This window comes from Candidozyma haemuli (genome assembly GCF_002926055.2).
Source record: "Candidozyma haemuli strain B11899 chromosome Unknown I_2014730914, whole genome shotgun sequence".
NCBI lineage: Eukaryota > Fungi > Ascomycota > Pichiomycetes > Serinales > Metschnikowiaceae > Candidozyma > Candidozyma haemuli.
This window is the reverse complement of record NW_020289909.1, coordinates 678,618-693,218: the sequence shown is the minus strand read 5'-3', so window position 1 is coordinate 693,218 and position 14,601 is coordinate 678,618. Positions and strand designations below refer to the sequence as shown.

Sequence of the window (14,601 nt, the reverse complement as noted above, 5' to 3'; positions counted from 1 at the left end):
ACTTGACAGCTTCTCTTTCGTAAATAAGCTTCACAGCCGCTGTTACCCCTGTACCACACTTTGCAACCACAGCTCCACCTTTCGCAGCCAAGCATAAGCCATTTTCGTTCCCTTGTTCATGTTTTCTTGAAATAAGGAGGCAAGTTTTTCCATTACCGAAAACCTATAATCCCCTTTTTGTACTTCACTTCATTTATGGCTACTTCACCACAATGTAACCCCTAATTCACCCTTCCAGCTTTGGCACACGGCACGGGCGCGCTGGATATAGATAAGCGGAAATATCAACTAAATTCCTTCTTCTTCTTCCACAACAAATAGAGTTTTCGCTTAGATCTACGACTTTTCCGTTTAAGAATATCCCCAAGCACACATTGTGTTGATAATTTTTTTTTAGACTCTGCTCTGACTCGTTCTGAGAAGAGTCAAGTGGTACCCCGTCCACACCTTCAGCTGGTGAACCAAATTCCACACTTTCCAGTTACACCTTATCATGGCACTGGTAATTGCATCGTCCATTCCAGTGGGCCTTTCTTCAGGAGCCCTTTTTGTCTACTCAGTTTATGGCCCTCAGCTTGCTAACCAATGTGGTCTTGATTCGTCTCTGGCTGCTAACTTGAACATCGCTGCTACGGTCGGTTCGGCATTGGGCGGTTTGGTAGGAGGCTACATCACCGATACGTATGGTTCAAGGATCCCTGTCGCCAGTGGCTGGTTGCTAGTATCTTCTGGGTACTTCTGGCTTCACAGGCTCTTTCTTCAAGGTGAATCAGCACACAACTGGATGCTTATTTTCCTGATGTTCCTCGTGGGCGCAGGCTCCACGGCAAGCTACTTTGCTTCTATTAAAGCAGTCACTGTCAACTCTCCAAAGTATAAGGGTCTGGCTCAGAGCGTGCCCATTGCGCTGTTTGCCATTGCAAGTTTGCTCTACTCATTCATCTGCTCGCATATATTGAAAGGAGACATCGCCGCCTTCTTGCTTGTATTGGCCTTGTCTTCGTTTGTGATGCAGTTTGTGGGTGTTATCTTCATTCTGATCCCAGGTCACGAAGAAAACAAGATCGGTGCAGAGTTCTCCCAGCTTTTGGATGAAGCAGAAGGACCAGTGGGTGAACCTTCAAGAATGGCTCCTGAGGCTGGCCCGGTTGGCCCTTACCACCACCTTGAACTTCAGGAGATTCTTACTCATAGAGTTTTCTGGTCTCACTTTGTTTTGATTGCAGTGTTCCAGGGTCTTGGTCAGATGTACATTTACACAGTGGGATACATTCTTAAAGCGGTGTACTACTACTTCACCCATGCTCAAATCAAAGCTAGTGAAATATCTGACATTCCATCGTTCAGCTCGCTCCAAGCGCTTCACGTCTCGCTTATTGCCATTGGCTCTTTTATTGGACGTCTTTCTTCTGGACCACTCGCTGACTACTTGGTCCATAAACATGGATGGAAGCGCCACTCTGTGCTTGTGCTTGCCTTGGTATTGATGGGTGCTGGTCACTCTTCACTTATATTCCCCATCGAGCGCTACTCGCTGCTGCTTTTCCAGTTTAATATCCATTTGGCACTCATTTCCACGCTTATCGGGTATGCCTATGGATTCGGTTTCACATCATTACCAGCAATCATTGCAGACCTCTTCTCCATGAAGAACTATTCGTTACTTTGGGGAATCATGTACTCCTCCACAGTACCAGGTCTTACTCTCTTCACAAAGTTCTTTGGCTATAACTACGACAAGCACTCTGAAGTCGAGCATGGCTCTTTGGTATGCACCCAGGGATACAAGTGTTACGATCGTACCTTTTCGGTAACCGGTCCACTCGCTTTGTTCCTAGTTGTGGCGATTATTGGCGTTTCGTTGTTCCACAAGAAGTGGCCCAGCAGAACCTAACAAGACTATTTATTCACGAGATTTTATCCATAGAGATTACTAATGACATTCTAGATAAAAAAGATGTAAATGGAACGGAGAAGTTCCCATGATACGCTGTGGATGGTTTCGCAACCGTAATCCATCAACTGTCTACCCGTATAAACCGAGAGAATCCACCAACAAAGGCCAAAAAAGCTCCATAAAAGCATAATCCATAAACTCCACTCTCCATAGAATCAAACCAACCCACTATTAACCCATCAATACCCTGTACTCCCCCACGCTGTTCACTTTCCAGCAGCCCCAGATTTAGCTCTTCGCACCCATCGATCTTAACTACTGGCCCTCTAAACAACCATCCTCCAGCAGCCATGTCCCGTCCAGTTTCCGTGGAAGACTTGATAAAGCAGGGTGAAGATGCTGGAAAACCACGCTTCTTATCAAAAAAACAACGCCAGCAATTGAAGAAGAACGGGACTCAGAATGTCACCACTCCACTGCAAAAGAAGCGTCTTCTACCAGAGAGTGAACCAAAGCTACAACAGGAAGAGAAAAAGGTAAAGAAGGCACCTAAGTATAACTTTGACTGGGACGAGGAAGAAGATACTTCGGCGAGTTACCTGCCTTTGGTAACAGTGCAGCCAAGCAGACGTGTCGTGGAGACGATACCTGAGAAACACTGGTCCCAGAAACCACTTCAAGATATGACTGCTAGAGATTGGAGGATATTTAGAGACGACTATAATATATCAAGTAAAGGCCGTGATATTGGCGACCCGCTACGGTTTTGGAACGAAGATCCTAAGATCCAGAAAAGCATACTTGACATCCTAGTCAACCATCTCCAGTACAAGGAACCCACGCCTATCCAAAGAGCTGCACTTCCCTTGGTTCTACGAAACAGAGACGTCGTGGGCGTCGCCGAGACTGGTTCAGGTAAGACATTGGCGTTCGTGGTTCCCCTTCTATCGTACATCTTAAATATCGAGCCTGAGTACATGAAGCATGAACATACTCAGGAAGCAAACAACAACAAAACCTTAGGACTTATCCTAGCGCCTACGCGTGAATTGGCGCTTCAGATTGCCAGAGAAACTCAGCGGTTTACTGACCGTTTGGGGCTTTCTGTGGTGACTGTGATCGGTGGACACAAGTATGAGGAAACCATCCATTCCCTTAGAAACGGCGTTCATATCGTCGTGGCGACTCCCGGAAGACTTGTCGACTCCCTAGAAAGAGGTATTATCAGCCTCGATAAGTGCTACCATGTTACTATGGACGAGGCAGACAAGATGATCGATATGGGGTTCGAGAAGTCTTTGAACCAGATCCTCAAGTACTTGCCAACGACAGAACACCTTCAGCAGAGCATCGACCTGAGAATCTTACGTGTTTCTAAAAGAACGACTGTCATGTTTACTGCCACAATCACTCCTACTATCGAGAAGATGACCAAGAACTACTTGGTTGATCCAGGGTTCCTCTTCATTGGAAACGCCAACGAGCTTGTGGATACTATTGACCAGCTGTTTGAATACATGGGCCCAGCACTCTCAGATAAACAAGAGGTCGATGCTAACAGACTACAGAAACTTGTTCAGGTTTTGGAGAAGCACAAGCGGAATGCTAACTTCTCAGTGATTATATTTGCTAATTACAAGCGGGTGGTTGAGCTGTTGGCTGAAGACCTATCGGACAAGAATCTAAAGAGTGTTGTTACAATTCATGGCTCCAAGAGTCAGGAAGCCAGAGAAGCTGCCATAGAGAAGTTCCGCTCCAAGACTGCTTCCATTCTCATAGCGACAGACGTGGCCGCTAGAGGTATAGATATCCCTCACGTTTCGCTAGTTGTTAACTTTCAAATGAGCAACAAGTTCGAAGAATACATCCACAGGATTGGACGTACGGGACGTGCTGGGGAGCATGGCGCCAGTCATACTTTCATCGATGATGGCGACAAGGATACTTTTATAGACCTCAAGAAGTTCTTGAGTAGAGGCGGCAAAAAAGTGCCTGATTGGTTAAGAGATGCAACGAGGTATTTATCGTCGGCTGCAACTTAATCTTCATCACTTGAATAGCCACCAAAATGCGAGTTGATTGCAGATTTTGACTGGAATTGGGGTTTGCGGGATCTTCTCGGATCTGGCTTTCTTCCAGCCGTTTTGGGTCTACCCATTGGCTTCGGTGACTGCAACTTCGTCAAAGCCGCCATTCTAGCAGATCCAAAGAGACCCCTAGAAGAAGGTTGTTCCTCCTCTGGTTCGTTGTCACTCTCTTCAGAGTCGTTTTGTGGTGGGATGTCATTCACCGGCCTAATGAAATACACGTTGGCCGGGGAATCCTCCTTTTTAAAGCGTTTGTTGGATGGCTCTGCTATAAGCAACTTCTTAACAGTGCTTAATGCAGCGTCTTCGGCCGTTCTTTTACTCAGTTGTCGAGCACTTGGATTGGGATCACTATTGGCCCATCTAACAGTCAAGGTATCGGTCCCATCAAGGGTTTGGCCGTCCATGGCTTCCTTGGCAAACTGTGCCTCCAGCTCATGCTTGAACATGACGAAGCCAATTGCTTTATGGGTTGGAACACGAACTCTGTCGATGGAGCCAAACTCCCCAAACTGGTTCGATAGCGTTTCCTCAATGTCATCGTTTATATGAAGCCCTGAGATATAAAGGGTCTTGTTGACTCTATTGAACAGACCCGGTCCACTCATATCGTCCTTATAATCGGCTGTCTTATCTCTACCAAAGCAGTCTTTCGCTGGAATCACATTATCTGTAGCTTTCGGTAGTCTATGCAAAAAAGGACAATTTTTCCCCTTATAGCAACATCCACGAGCAAAATATAGACAAATAGGTGATTTCAAATCGTTTCCCCTGGTCTGACCCGAATCTTTCAGCACGTTAAGACGATGTTTCAGTCTTACAGTGTTGTTCGAAGACCGGTCTCCTCCAGCCCACTTATGGTACCATATATTGAAAGTATGGCCTGTCTGAGGAGGTTTATCGTCATCAGATATATCATCTGGATCTATCTGTTGTCTAGCAAGGCGAGCCATGATGATTACGCTGGGTAGAAGTGAAGTATCAAGTCTTTGATAAAAGTTGATGCCCTCCAGCTTAATGCAGTCCACTCTGATAAACTATGGCAGGTGATGGATGTTGCACAAAACAGAGAGGAATAGAAAAAGAGGAACACAGAATAAGGTTGGCCGTTCACTTATAGGCTGTGTCAGGTTTCAGTCCTTTTTTTTCTGGTCGATTGGGAACCAGTTCGTACCTTATATCTTAAGCAGTCGCATCAATTTGCAACCATACGCGTCAGAGCTCTACAACGATGTTTCCATTATTATTCATTCATTTAAGCCCGGCTTATAAACATTTTTCTAGGTTTACTCTTACAAGTTGAAAACGAAAGTGAAACCAACGATGGCCATCACAGCGGCACCCTTCTTCCAAGAGCCCTGCTCGAAGATAGCGGCAGCAGCAGAGTCACCAGATGAGCTGGAGTTGGAGCCACCAGAGCCAGATGAGCTGGAGTTAGAACCAGAGCCGGAGGCGGAAGAACCACCAGAGCCAGAGCTTGTAGCACGAGAGCCAGCACCGCCAGCACCGGAACCAGAAGCGGAACCAGAGGAGCCAGAGCCACCAGAACCAGAGGCAGAGGAGCCACCGGAAGCAGAAGAGCCACCAGAGGCAGAACCGCTCTCCTCAGAGTCAGACAAAGTAGCAATGCCACCGGCACCGCCAGAGCCAGAAGCAGCAGAAGCACCACCAGCAGCGCCAGAAGCACCAGAGGCAGCAGCACCGGAAGCACCAGAAGCGCCAATGGCACCAGCCGAGCCGGCAGCACCACCAAGGCCAGAAGTAGCAGAAGCACCTGCGGCGCCAGCACCAGAAGTGAGGGAAGCAGCAGCACCAGAGGCGGCAGCGGCGCCAGAACCAGCGGCACCAGTAGCAGCGGCGGCGCCAGAGGCACCACCCTCAGTAAGGGCAGCAATACCGGAAGCACCAGCACCAGAAGCACCACCAAGCAAAGAAGCAGCAGCGGTCTGAGCGCCAGAAGCACCTGGAGCACCAGCAGCAGCAGTGTCACCAGAAGCAGCAGCAGCAATGCCTTGGTCACCAGCACCAGCCTGGCCATCCTGACCAGCAGCACCGGCACCAGAGTCAGAACCAGAACCAGAGCCAGAACCAACACCAGGAAGAATAGATGGAGAAGCAGTAGCGGCAGCACCACCACCACCTGGGGCACCAGCGGCACCTGGAGCGTCAGAAACGGCGTAGTTGATAGCGTTGAAACCCATTATTATTAGTATTAGTAGTAAAGTAAAAGTATAAAGAAATACTAAAGAGAAAAACACGAACCAGGGGGAGAGAAACGGCGCCCTTATATACTCAAGCGAGACTGGTTTCGCAGCCATTCATTCTGGCACAGTAGGGTGGAGGCTGCAAATATCACCATATACACGCAGGCACACAGCCTAGGTGGAAGCAGGAAACCGCCAGTTTCCGGCCCAAAGGTGTTTTTGAAGATTAAATAAGCTGGTCTATTCCAACCCTTTGACAGCTTTCAACAGTGATGTCAAAAAAGCTGGGCCTGATTTTGAGTAATATCGAAGCTTTCTGGGTTCAGGTACCCCTGGTTTCGCAGCCAGAATCTCGCGCAGGGGAAAAACCGGTGCGCCAAAAAAAGAATGGCAGACAGGCTAGGCTGAGAACACCACCATTGCTGGGCTGTGTTTTCGAGAATAGAACAGGAAAGAAGACGGATGTGGAAGGTGAATTTATAGAAGCGATATATTTAGAAGGGGTAGGTGAAGGAAGTGACTGAAATTGGAGGTTGAATTGGAGGAGTTACTGCTCTTGACTCAAATGTCGACCCAAGGGTCGACTCGAAATGCCCAAAGGCCTTCCTAGGCCCAATTTGCAGCCAGTGGGCTCCAACGCGAAACGAGGCAGTGGGATAAAAGTCAACACGGCGCTGGGTAGGCTTTGACAGGGTTCATGTATAAAAGCCCAAAATATGGCTGTGACAAGTCAATGGCCAATGAACGGCTCGGCTGGGCCCGGCCTGTGTATGTGAAGCCCTTCATAGCGGGTGTGGGTGGGATTGTATGGAGGGTGAACGATCTCTCGCGGTTGCTGGATTATTTGTGTTTTCGCTGTGTGGAGTAACGGCAGTCAGAAAATGCAGGTACCGCAGAACGCAATGGGTGCAAACAATTCACATTCACCATTGGTATTTTCTCGAAGCAGAGGTCAATCGGCCAGGGTCTTGATCGGGATCGATCATTGTGTATGTGACGTCAAGAGGGTGAACTGAAACAGCAAGCAAGAGGAAGATTGGATGTGATTTGCGTGGATCTGGTTCTCAAGACTAGACGCGCTACAGACCAGTATGTGACGTTTAATGGCTCCTTTTGTGGTGGTGGGTTTTTCTTGATTTTGAGTTCCACGAGCGGCTAACAGGGCTGTAAAGGAAGCCCCTGGTTGTTTTGGTTGAGTGTTTTGGTTGGTTGTTTGCTGGGGCTGGTTTGGTGGTAGACTGCTTCTGGTTGGAGACTTGTTACAGGGAACCAGGACGATCACCCGCAGACCAGTACCCTACGTCATACTGTCACAAGAGCAAATGGTACTTTCAATGCTTTTTCTGCTGGTTATGTTGTTGTTTGGATTCCTTACGGCTGGTTTTGGCTTTGGCTTTGGCCTTTTGGCTTTTACCTTTTCTCCATTCACCCTGTTCTCTTTCCTTTTTCTCGTCTTGTGCTCGCGTTCTCTTGTTACATCTGGCGGTCTGGAATGGTGGCTGCGAAACGAAAAAGCTCCCCTCTCTCGCCAAACCGTGTATAACCGTGTAGTACTTAAACTTGGCAGAATTACCATCCGCGGAGGGCTCCTCGGCATAGAAAGCGCCTGACAGGATCGAACGAAGCGATGCGATGGGAACTGACTCTTGGCAAATTATCGGTTGATTCAATGCATCGTTTTGGGTGATTTTTGTGTGTCTTGTGGTACCTGGTATTTGGCTGCGAATGCTTAACTATGGGAAGTCTATTTTGGCTGCGAAAGTGACAAACTTGAATGTGTTGACAGAGGGAGGGACCAGCTTTGGTAACATTCTTTGAAATACTTCCATTGTGTTAGGCGAACTACGTTGAGTTTCTGGTGAACTTCAGGTATGGCAAGCATTGGTCTTGGTATGCCCAGACGAAGAGCCTCGGCAACGCGTCTACAAGAATTCAAATCAGTCATTATTTATTGTCTTTTAGTTAAATCTACAAAGAGAACACGAAAGAGGCGCCAACAATGGCAGCAACGGCGGCACTCTTCTTCCAAGAGCTAGCCAAGTCAAGGCCAGCAGCACCACTGTCGCCAGAAGAGCTGGAGTCACCGCTGGAAGAGCTGCTGGAACCAGAGCCAGAACCAGAGGCGGAACTGCTAGAGCCAGAACCAGAAGAACGAGCACCGCCAGCACCGCCAGCAGCACCAGAACCGCTAGCAGAAGAACCAGAACCAGAGCCAGAAGCGGAAGCAGAGCCCGAGGTGTCACCAGAGGCAGCAGCGCTGGCAGAAGAAAGGCCCGAGGAGAAAGAGTTTCCCAAGGAGTCAAGGTCCGAGTTGATGGAAGAAAGGGCGGTGGCGGCGCTAGCAGAGCCAGACTCGTCGGCAGTAGCAGCACCCAGGGCCACAGAACCAGCACGAGAAGTGATCTGGTTAGCCTGAGAAACAGCACCAGAGGTGACAGTGTTGAAGCCACCCACAGCGCCGGAAGTGACCGTGTCGAAAGCACCCACAGCGCCAGAAGTCACGTCGGAAGCGAACTGACCGCCTCTAGACGTGATATCCTCACCAATGCTCACAGCATTGCCGGTGATACCGTCAGCAACGCCGACAGCACCAGAAGTGATTGTGTTGATAGCACCGTTAAGACCAGAAACAATATCAGCCATGATTAATAATTAACGTTAAGGTTGATGAAGATAGGAGAGCAAGAAGTATATGGCTGCGAAATGTCTCGTCCTTATATAGGCATCGGCAGCAACCGCTACCGCTACCGCGCCTCGGGGTGACGGACGGGAGCATGAGAATGTGCACAATAAGTGACAAAAAAAGGCATCACAAAGACACAGGTTTTTCCACAATAGGGGAGGACGTTCGATGAAGGCCATTTCTGTGGCCAGAGCAGCCGTAAATTTGGAGGGCATTCGTCCGGCGGGCTGAGCAGCGAAGGATGGGGTGTGCTCAGTTTTTTTTGGCTGCAAAGCGCAAGGGGAACCCCACGAGCAAGACACGTCAGGGCATGAAGATTTGGAGGGAAAGAGGGTCCATAAAAATATCTACTTAAGCTTCCCAAGGGATGCTCTTTCCCTGATATCATTGCCTAGCCGTGTCGACCAACTATGGTGGGACCTCGCTTGGACTCGGTTGTGGAGTTCGGTGCGTCTGAGCCTCTTTCGCAGCCAAGACACAAGCAGCAAGGGCACAAAACTCAGCAAGGATAGTTTCAGGCGGTTGCTCTTAAAAAAGAAACAGAAAGAAACATGACTTTTGTGATGAAACGCGTCGCAAAAAGCTACGGTTTGGTCCCAAAGAGAAGTCGTCACGCCACTGCTTTGGGAGAAGCGACAGAGCCAAGACGATCTGGTCTGGAGGCTTGGAGAAGCAGAGAACTGAGGCGTTCACCCCCCACTGGAGTTTTGTGGAATAAAGAACAGAGCTTTTGTAAGGCTGACCAGGGTTCCAAGATTCCAAGGTTCCAAGGTTTTCCAGGGCGGCTGATTGGAGGCACTGAAGGTTAAATTGCTGTGGGGATAGGTTCAGGCAACCCCAAATCGCATCTGGCCCCATATTCGGGCCAGACTGGGAGTAGAGCTAGACTTGCTTGGTAGACTGGCAATTATTGGCGGCATCGTCTAGCATTCGTAGCTCTAGAAGCCTTGGGCTGGTCATGATATGTAGGATGGAGGAAGGACGTATGACCTCATTGGTGAGCTCTGATGAGGTTCTATGTCAGATTGCTCTAGGCGTTCGTAGTTCTTGATATGACGAGAAATGAGTTATTATGCTGGCAGAGGCAGAGATAGTCGGTAATGGATGTATACTGGCTGCCAGCTTGTGTGTCTGAAGCTGATCTGGGTATGTGATCTGTGTTTGAGACTGTTCTTTGTCTGAAGCTCTTCCTGGTTCTGAATACCCTGCCCTCAATATCCTGGCTTGAGGCGATCAAGCTATTAACTCAAGCCTCAGTAGTCATTTTAAGCATGGAATCTTCGCTTGAGTAGAGAGATCGACTTTGGTCAAAGCCAAAGGAGGCTTCTCTATACACTGTTACCCCATAGTGAGTGTTTTACCGCTTTGCTGAAGGGCTTTGTTCCTCACTAAACCTCAAAACGACATCAACGCTTCAGTAGTTACATCTCTTTGGAGGTTATATCTCTAGCTTAGTGCAGCCAAGGAATACTACCTGGTCCATGTACTTGGCACCATTCGATCTTGTACTCTCTCTGTCATTCTAGTCCCACAAAACAGCAAAAGACAAATTATTCAAACCCCGACAAACCAACAGGCAACTGTCTCTCTTAAGGAAACCCTCGGCCCAGCTGAATTCACCTTTTCACGGTGGTATAAGCTTTATTGGTCACTTTCTTTGCCAATCCTTGAATTCCCCGTCGGAAAAATCCCCCAAGAGCCACAGAAACTATAGATATAAAACTGTGACCAATGCCGCTACCATAAAACTTCTTCTAAACCACCTATCTTCTTATTCCATTGATGAAGAATTGGAGAAAGTTGGTTCTGGCAGTTTTAGAGGTGGAATGGCAGACTTTGACCAACCCATCCACTTGACTCCCCTCAATGAAATTTAACCTCCAAGCAGACTTCCAGGACGAAAGGAGATTCAGATAACCACCCATTGCTTACTAAACCTTCTCTTATCGTTCCCCCAGTGAACCACCAACGTACATTTACGGTTCGCTGGATTGCCCCAAACAGTGCAAGACTAATTGGGTGGAGTATCATGAAACCCGGATCTAAGCACAACCCAAACTAATCCCCACAAAGACCCAAAGCCCAAGCATTTACCTTGACCAACCTCCAGCTCTACGCACCGGACAACTGGATGTCCAGAGACCCACAAACTAGAAGCTTAAGCATATCGTACGACAGGAAGATCAAACCGTAATGGGGCCAAATACAGAGAAGGTGGAAAAAACGAACTTTCCGTGGAGTACCAAGTCCGAGGCGGCAGCGGCGTAAGCTGGAAACCTAGAAAATACGGCTTAACTCGAGGCGGCCCGCGCCAGCCATTGGTTTCTCAGGAACCAGTAACTCCAACCTTCTCTTCCACTAATACCATCTTTATTATCTTCGTGATCAGAGAAAAACGGTTATTGTTAGAGATGCCCCACCAGGTTGACGAGGGGCGAAAGGTAGGAAATAGACGAACATCGCTTGATATAAAATGGCTGCAAACGCGGGGGCCCAAGTGGCATCCTGGGTGCAAATCGCAGTGCGGAATTGGCCCAGTAATGGCCAGGAAAGGTCAGTAGAGGTGGGAATGGAGAAGGAAAGATGAAGAAAATGAAAGTACGGGCAGAAATTAAAGGCCAAAATACGCTTGGAATTAGGCAGACCAAAAAATAACAAATATTATATGTTCTGGTGCTGCCCAGACCAGCCGTTCCTGGAGGGGATCAGGCAAGGCAAGATCCATGACTCAAGGGTGCGTACACACTCTGTATGGCGGTAATGGAATGAGTCTCCAGAAGGGGAAGAGATGGGGAAGAAGCAAGGAAGAGAAGGAAAAATGGGGGCAATATGGGTGAATGGTGTTCTATGATGGAGGGGAGAGTGGAAAATTCATGAAATGCCCAGATGGGCATCCCGGTGTTTGTGGTAGATTATAATAATATTCAAGCCAAGCGAGTCGGAGTGCCCGCACTGCTTCCAGAAATCTACATTTAGCGTTTACGAGAGGTTGTTTCCCCACCGTCACTCCCGCATGAAATGAAGTTCTAAGAAGTTAAGGAAAGAAAGAGGAGGGTGATTTGAAAGCACGTTATTGGTCATTTTCTTACTGGGAGCGGAATCTACGGTGAACTCCAGAGAGTGGTGTTTCGCATCTCTTACTTACAATGGAATGGTTGCAAAAAACTTGCAGCCATACGGCATTCCTGTCTGGGCCCCGATTGGAGATAGACTTCTTTTTTGATAATATTTTTACCTTTTCCACCCCCATACTCCTCCCACTCCGGAAAGATCATGGAAAGTTACTCGGGGCGGGTGAAAACGGTCTCGTAATCTTCTCCTCTTCTGGTGAAGGCGTTGCTGGCGAAGATCGACTGCTCATCGCTGGATGGATATAAAACTGGTATGTTTCCATGGAAAGTTAATTTTTCATCAGTATAGTCATCAACATGTCTAAAGACGCATCTGCAGTGGTGGTCGAAGTGGCCTCCAACGAATGGAACGATACCGAAAAGAAAAACTACATTTCTACGGAATCTGTGAACAGCCAGGAGCCTGAAACAGAAGACTTTTCTGATATCGATGAGAAGAAGTTGCGCAGAAAGCTTGACTGGAGACTTCTTCCACTTTTTACCGTGTTGTACTTGTTGAGTTTCTTGGATAGAGGTAATATCGGTAATGCCAAAATCGAAGGCCTTGCTGAGGACTTGAACCTTGTGGGTAACCAGTTTAATATGTGTTTGTTGATTTTCTTTATGTTTTATGCTACTTTGGAAGTGCCTTCAAATATGATTTTACATCGTACAAAGCCTCAGATCTATATTCCTACTACTATGGTGATTTGGTCCATCGTTATGACCTTGATGGGTACTGTCCAGAACTACCACCAGCTTTTAGCTACAAGAGCGCTTTTGGGTATTTTCGAAGCCCCACTCTTCCCTGGTATTTCTTACCTTTTGTCGATGTACTACTCAAAGTCTGAAATTTTGGTTAGACAGGCTATTTTCTTTAGTGCTGCTTCCCTGGCCGGTGCCTTCTCTGGTCTTTTGGCTGCTGCTATTTCTCAAATGGACGGTGTTGGAGGTTACGAAGGTTGGAGATGGATTTTCATTCTTGAAGGTTTGCTTACCTTTGTCGTTGGTGTTTACGCATTCACTTGTTTCCCATCATACCCCAAGGATTGCAAGTTCCTTACTGAAAAGGAACGTAGATTCATCATCCACAAAGTCAAGTACTCGTCCAATTCAGACACTAAGAGAATTACTGGCGGTGATGTTCCTGTTAAGACTTTGGCTGAAGATGATAGCCGTAGCAAGTCATACTTCTGGGCCGTGTTCAAGGATTGGCAAGTCTACTGCCAGCTTTTGATCTTGTATGGAAGTAACGTCCCGCTCAATGCTATCTCCCTTTTCGGTCCTACTATTATTTACAGTTTGGGTTACACTGCCACCCAGTCTCAACTTATGGGCGTGCCTCCTTTCGTTTTTGCATCCATTTGGTGTGTTACTCAAGCTCAGATCTCCAACAAGAGCGGCATTAGAGCACCGTTCATGGCATTTGATCTTGTTTGTATTGCGATTGGTTTTGCAGTCTGTCTTGGAAGTGATCCAGTCAACAGTCCACTTTCTGTTTACGGTGGTATTTACCCAATCTCCATCGGTACAGCAGCCTTCCCCCTTGTCGTTATTTGGCTTTCCAACAACTTGGCCGGTTCTTACAAGAGAGCTATCGGTATGGCCTTCCAGATTGGACTTGGTAACTTCAGTGGTGTCTTTGCATCCAACTTCTACAGAACTCAAGATGCTCCTTACTACAAGCTTGGTCATGGTTTAGGAATTGGCTTTGCTGGTATGGGAATTTTAGTAACTGGAGCGGTTGCAGCAAGTTATGTTTTCATCAACAAGAAGAGACTGAGAGAGATTGCAGAGGGCAAGTATGATGACGTTCCTCCGGAGGAGCTCATGGCAATGGGTGACAAGAGTCCCTATTTTGTTTATCGGCTTTAGCTGGTCTATGCCGATCAAAAGTATATGATTTAAGATAATATTCAATTCGTTTGGTATAGCCACTTGGTAAATAATCCCAGGAATACAAACTATCCTTTATTACTTCTGTAAGTTGTGGAATGATATGCATATTTCAATGGATTCAGAGAAAAAGGAGCTAAGAATAAGCAATCAACCCCAATGATATAATCAAAAAGCCGTGTTGGATTTGTTGGCTACTTCTATCCAAAAAGTTTATAAGCACACTTTCCAAGTAGCGAAATGGCTGCGAAATGGTTGAACTTAGTCAGTACAAGCACCCAAATCCCATACAACAAACCTCTAAACCCCAAATGTTACATCCAATTCACCTTCAAATTTCCAGAATATATATCTAGCATTCCCTTACTGATCCCCACATTACCATTCTCACGCCATTTGGTGGGACCCTTTTCCCCAGACCGCACAGACCTCCCGCATTAGGCAACCGCCAGAATTCGTCGCTCCCAGATCCCGCATCTAGCGCTCGTCTTATCTTTCGACGAAAGTATAAAAAGGCACCAGTATCCCCATGAATTTTCTCTAGTAACTATTATGTGTTGTTCTTCTAAAGCTAAAACTGCTGCTCCAGTCAGAAACGAGACCGCTGCCAAAACTGAGAAGCCTACCAAGAACTGCTGTGGTGCTTCCTGCAAATGTGGGTCTTCCTGCCAGTGTGCTTCTTGCAACACCACCAAGCTCTAAGCAGCTACAGTTAAGATATGAA

General features: G+C 47.4%; 6 protein-coding genes across 6 annotated transcripts; 3 read left to right on the top strand and 3 right to left on the bottom strand. All coding sequences in view use genetic code 12, as the record gives it.

Annotated features, from left to right (window-relative positions):
• Nucleotides 1-493: 493 nt before the first annotated feature.
• On the top strand, nt 494-1,894 carry CXQ85_005214 (uncharacterized protein; the record flags this gene model as incomplete). The annotated part of the gene is made up of 1 exon (XM_025488813.1): nt 494-1,894. One exon carries the CDS (start codon nt 494-496, stop codon nt 1,892-1,894), a length of 1,401 nt encoding a protein of 466 aa, XP_025343580.1.
• A 353-nt stretch (nt 1,895-2,247) lies between these two features.
• On the top strand, nt 2,248-3,893 carry CXQ85_005213 (mRNA splicing protein; the record flags this gene model as incomplete). The annotated part of the gene is made up of 2 exons (XM_025488812.1): nt 2,248-3,860; nt 3,887-3,893. The coding sequence occupies 2 exons, from the start codon at nt 2,248-2,250 to the stop codon at nt 3,891-3,893; spliced, it is 1,620 nt and encodes a 539-aa protein (XP_025343579.1).
• A 42-nt stretch (nt 3,894-3,935) lies between these two features.
• On the bottom strand, nt 3,936-4,937 carry CXQ85_005212 (uncharacterized protein; the record flags this gene model as incomplete). Its single annotated transcript, XM_025488811.1, has 1 exon — nt 3,936-4,937. One exon carries the CDS (start codon nt 4,935-4,937, stop codon nt 3,936-3,938), a length of 1,002 nt encoding a protein of 333 aa, XP_025343578.1.
• Nucleotides 4,938-5,276: 339 nt separating this feature from the next.
• On the bottom strand, nt 5,277-6,185 carry CXQ85_005211 (uncharacterized protein; the record flags this gene model as incomplete). The annotated part of the gene is made up of 1 exon (XM_025488810.1): nt 5,277-6,185. The coding sequence occupies one exon, from the start codon at nt 6,183-6,185 to the stop codon at nt 5,277-5,279; it is 909 nt and encodes a 302-aa protein (XP_025343577.1).
• A 1,971-nt stretch (nt 6,186-8,156) lies between these two features.
• CXQ85_005210 (uncharacterized protein) lies at nt 8,157-8,831 on the bottom strand (the record flags this gene model as incomplete). The annotated part of the gene is made up of 1 exon (XM_025488809.1): nt 8,157-8,831. One exon carries the CDS (start codon nt 8,829-8,831, stop codon nt 8,157-8,159), a length of 675 nt encoding a protein of 224 aa, XP_025343576.1.
• A 3,468-nt stretch (nt 8,832-12,299) lies between these two features.
• CXQ85_005209 (uncharacterized protein) lies at nt 12,300-14,579 on the top strand (the record flags this gene model as incomplete). Its single annotated transcript, XM_025488808.1, has 2 exons — nt 12,300-13,830; nt 14,422-14,579. The coding sequence occupies 2 exons, from the start codon at nt 12,300-12,302 to the stop codon at nt 14,577-14,579; spliced, it is 1,689 nt and encodes a 562-aa protein (XP_025343575.1).
• Nucleotides 14,580-14,601: the final 22 nt, after the last annotated feature.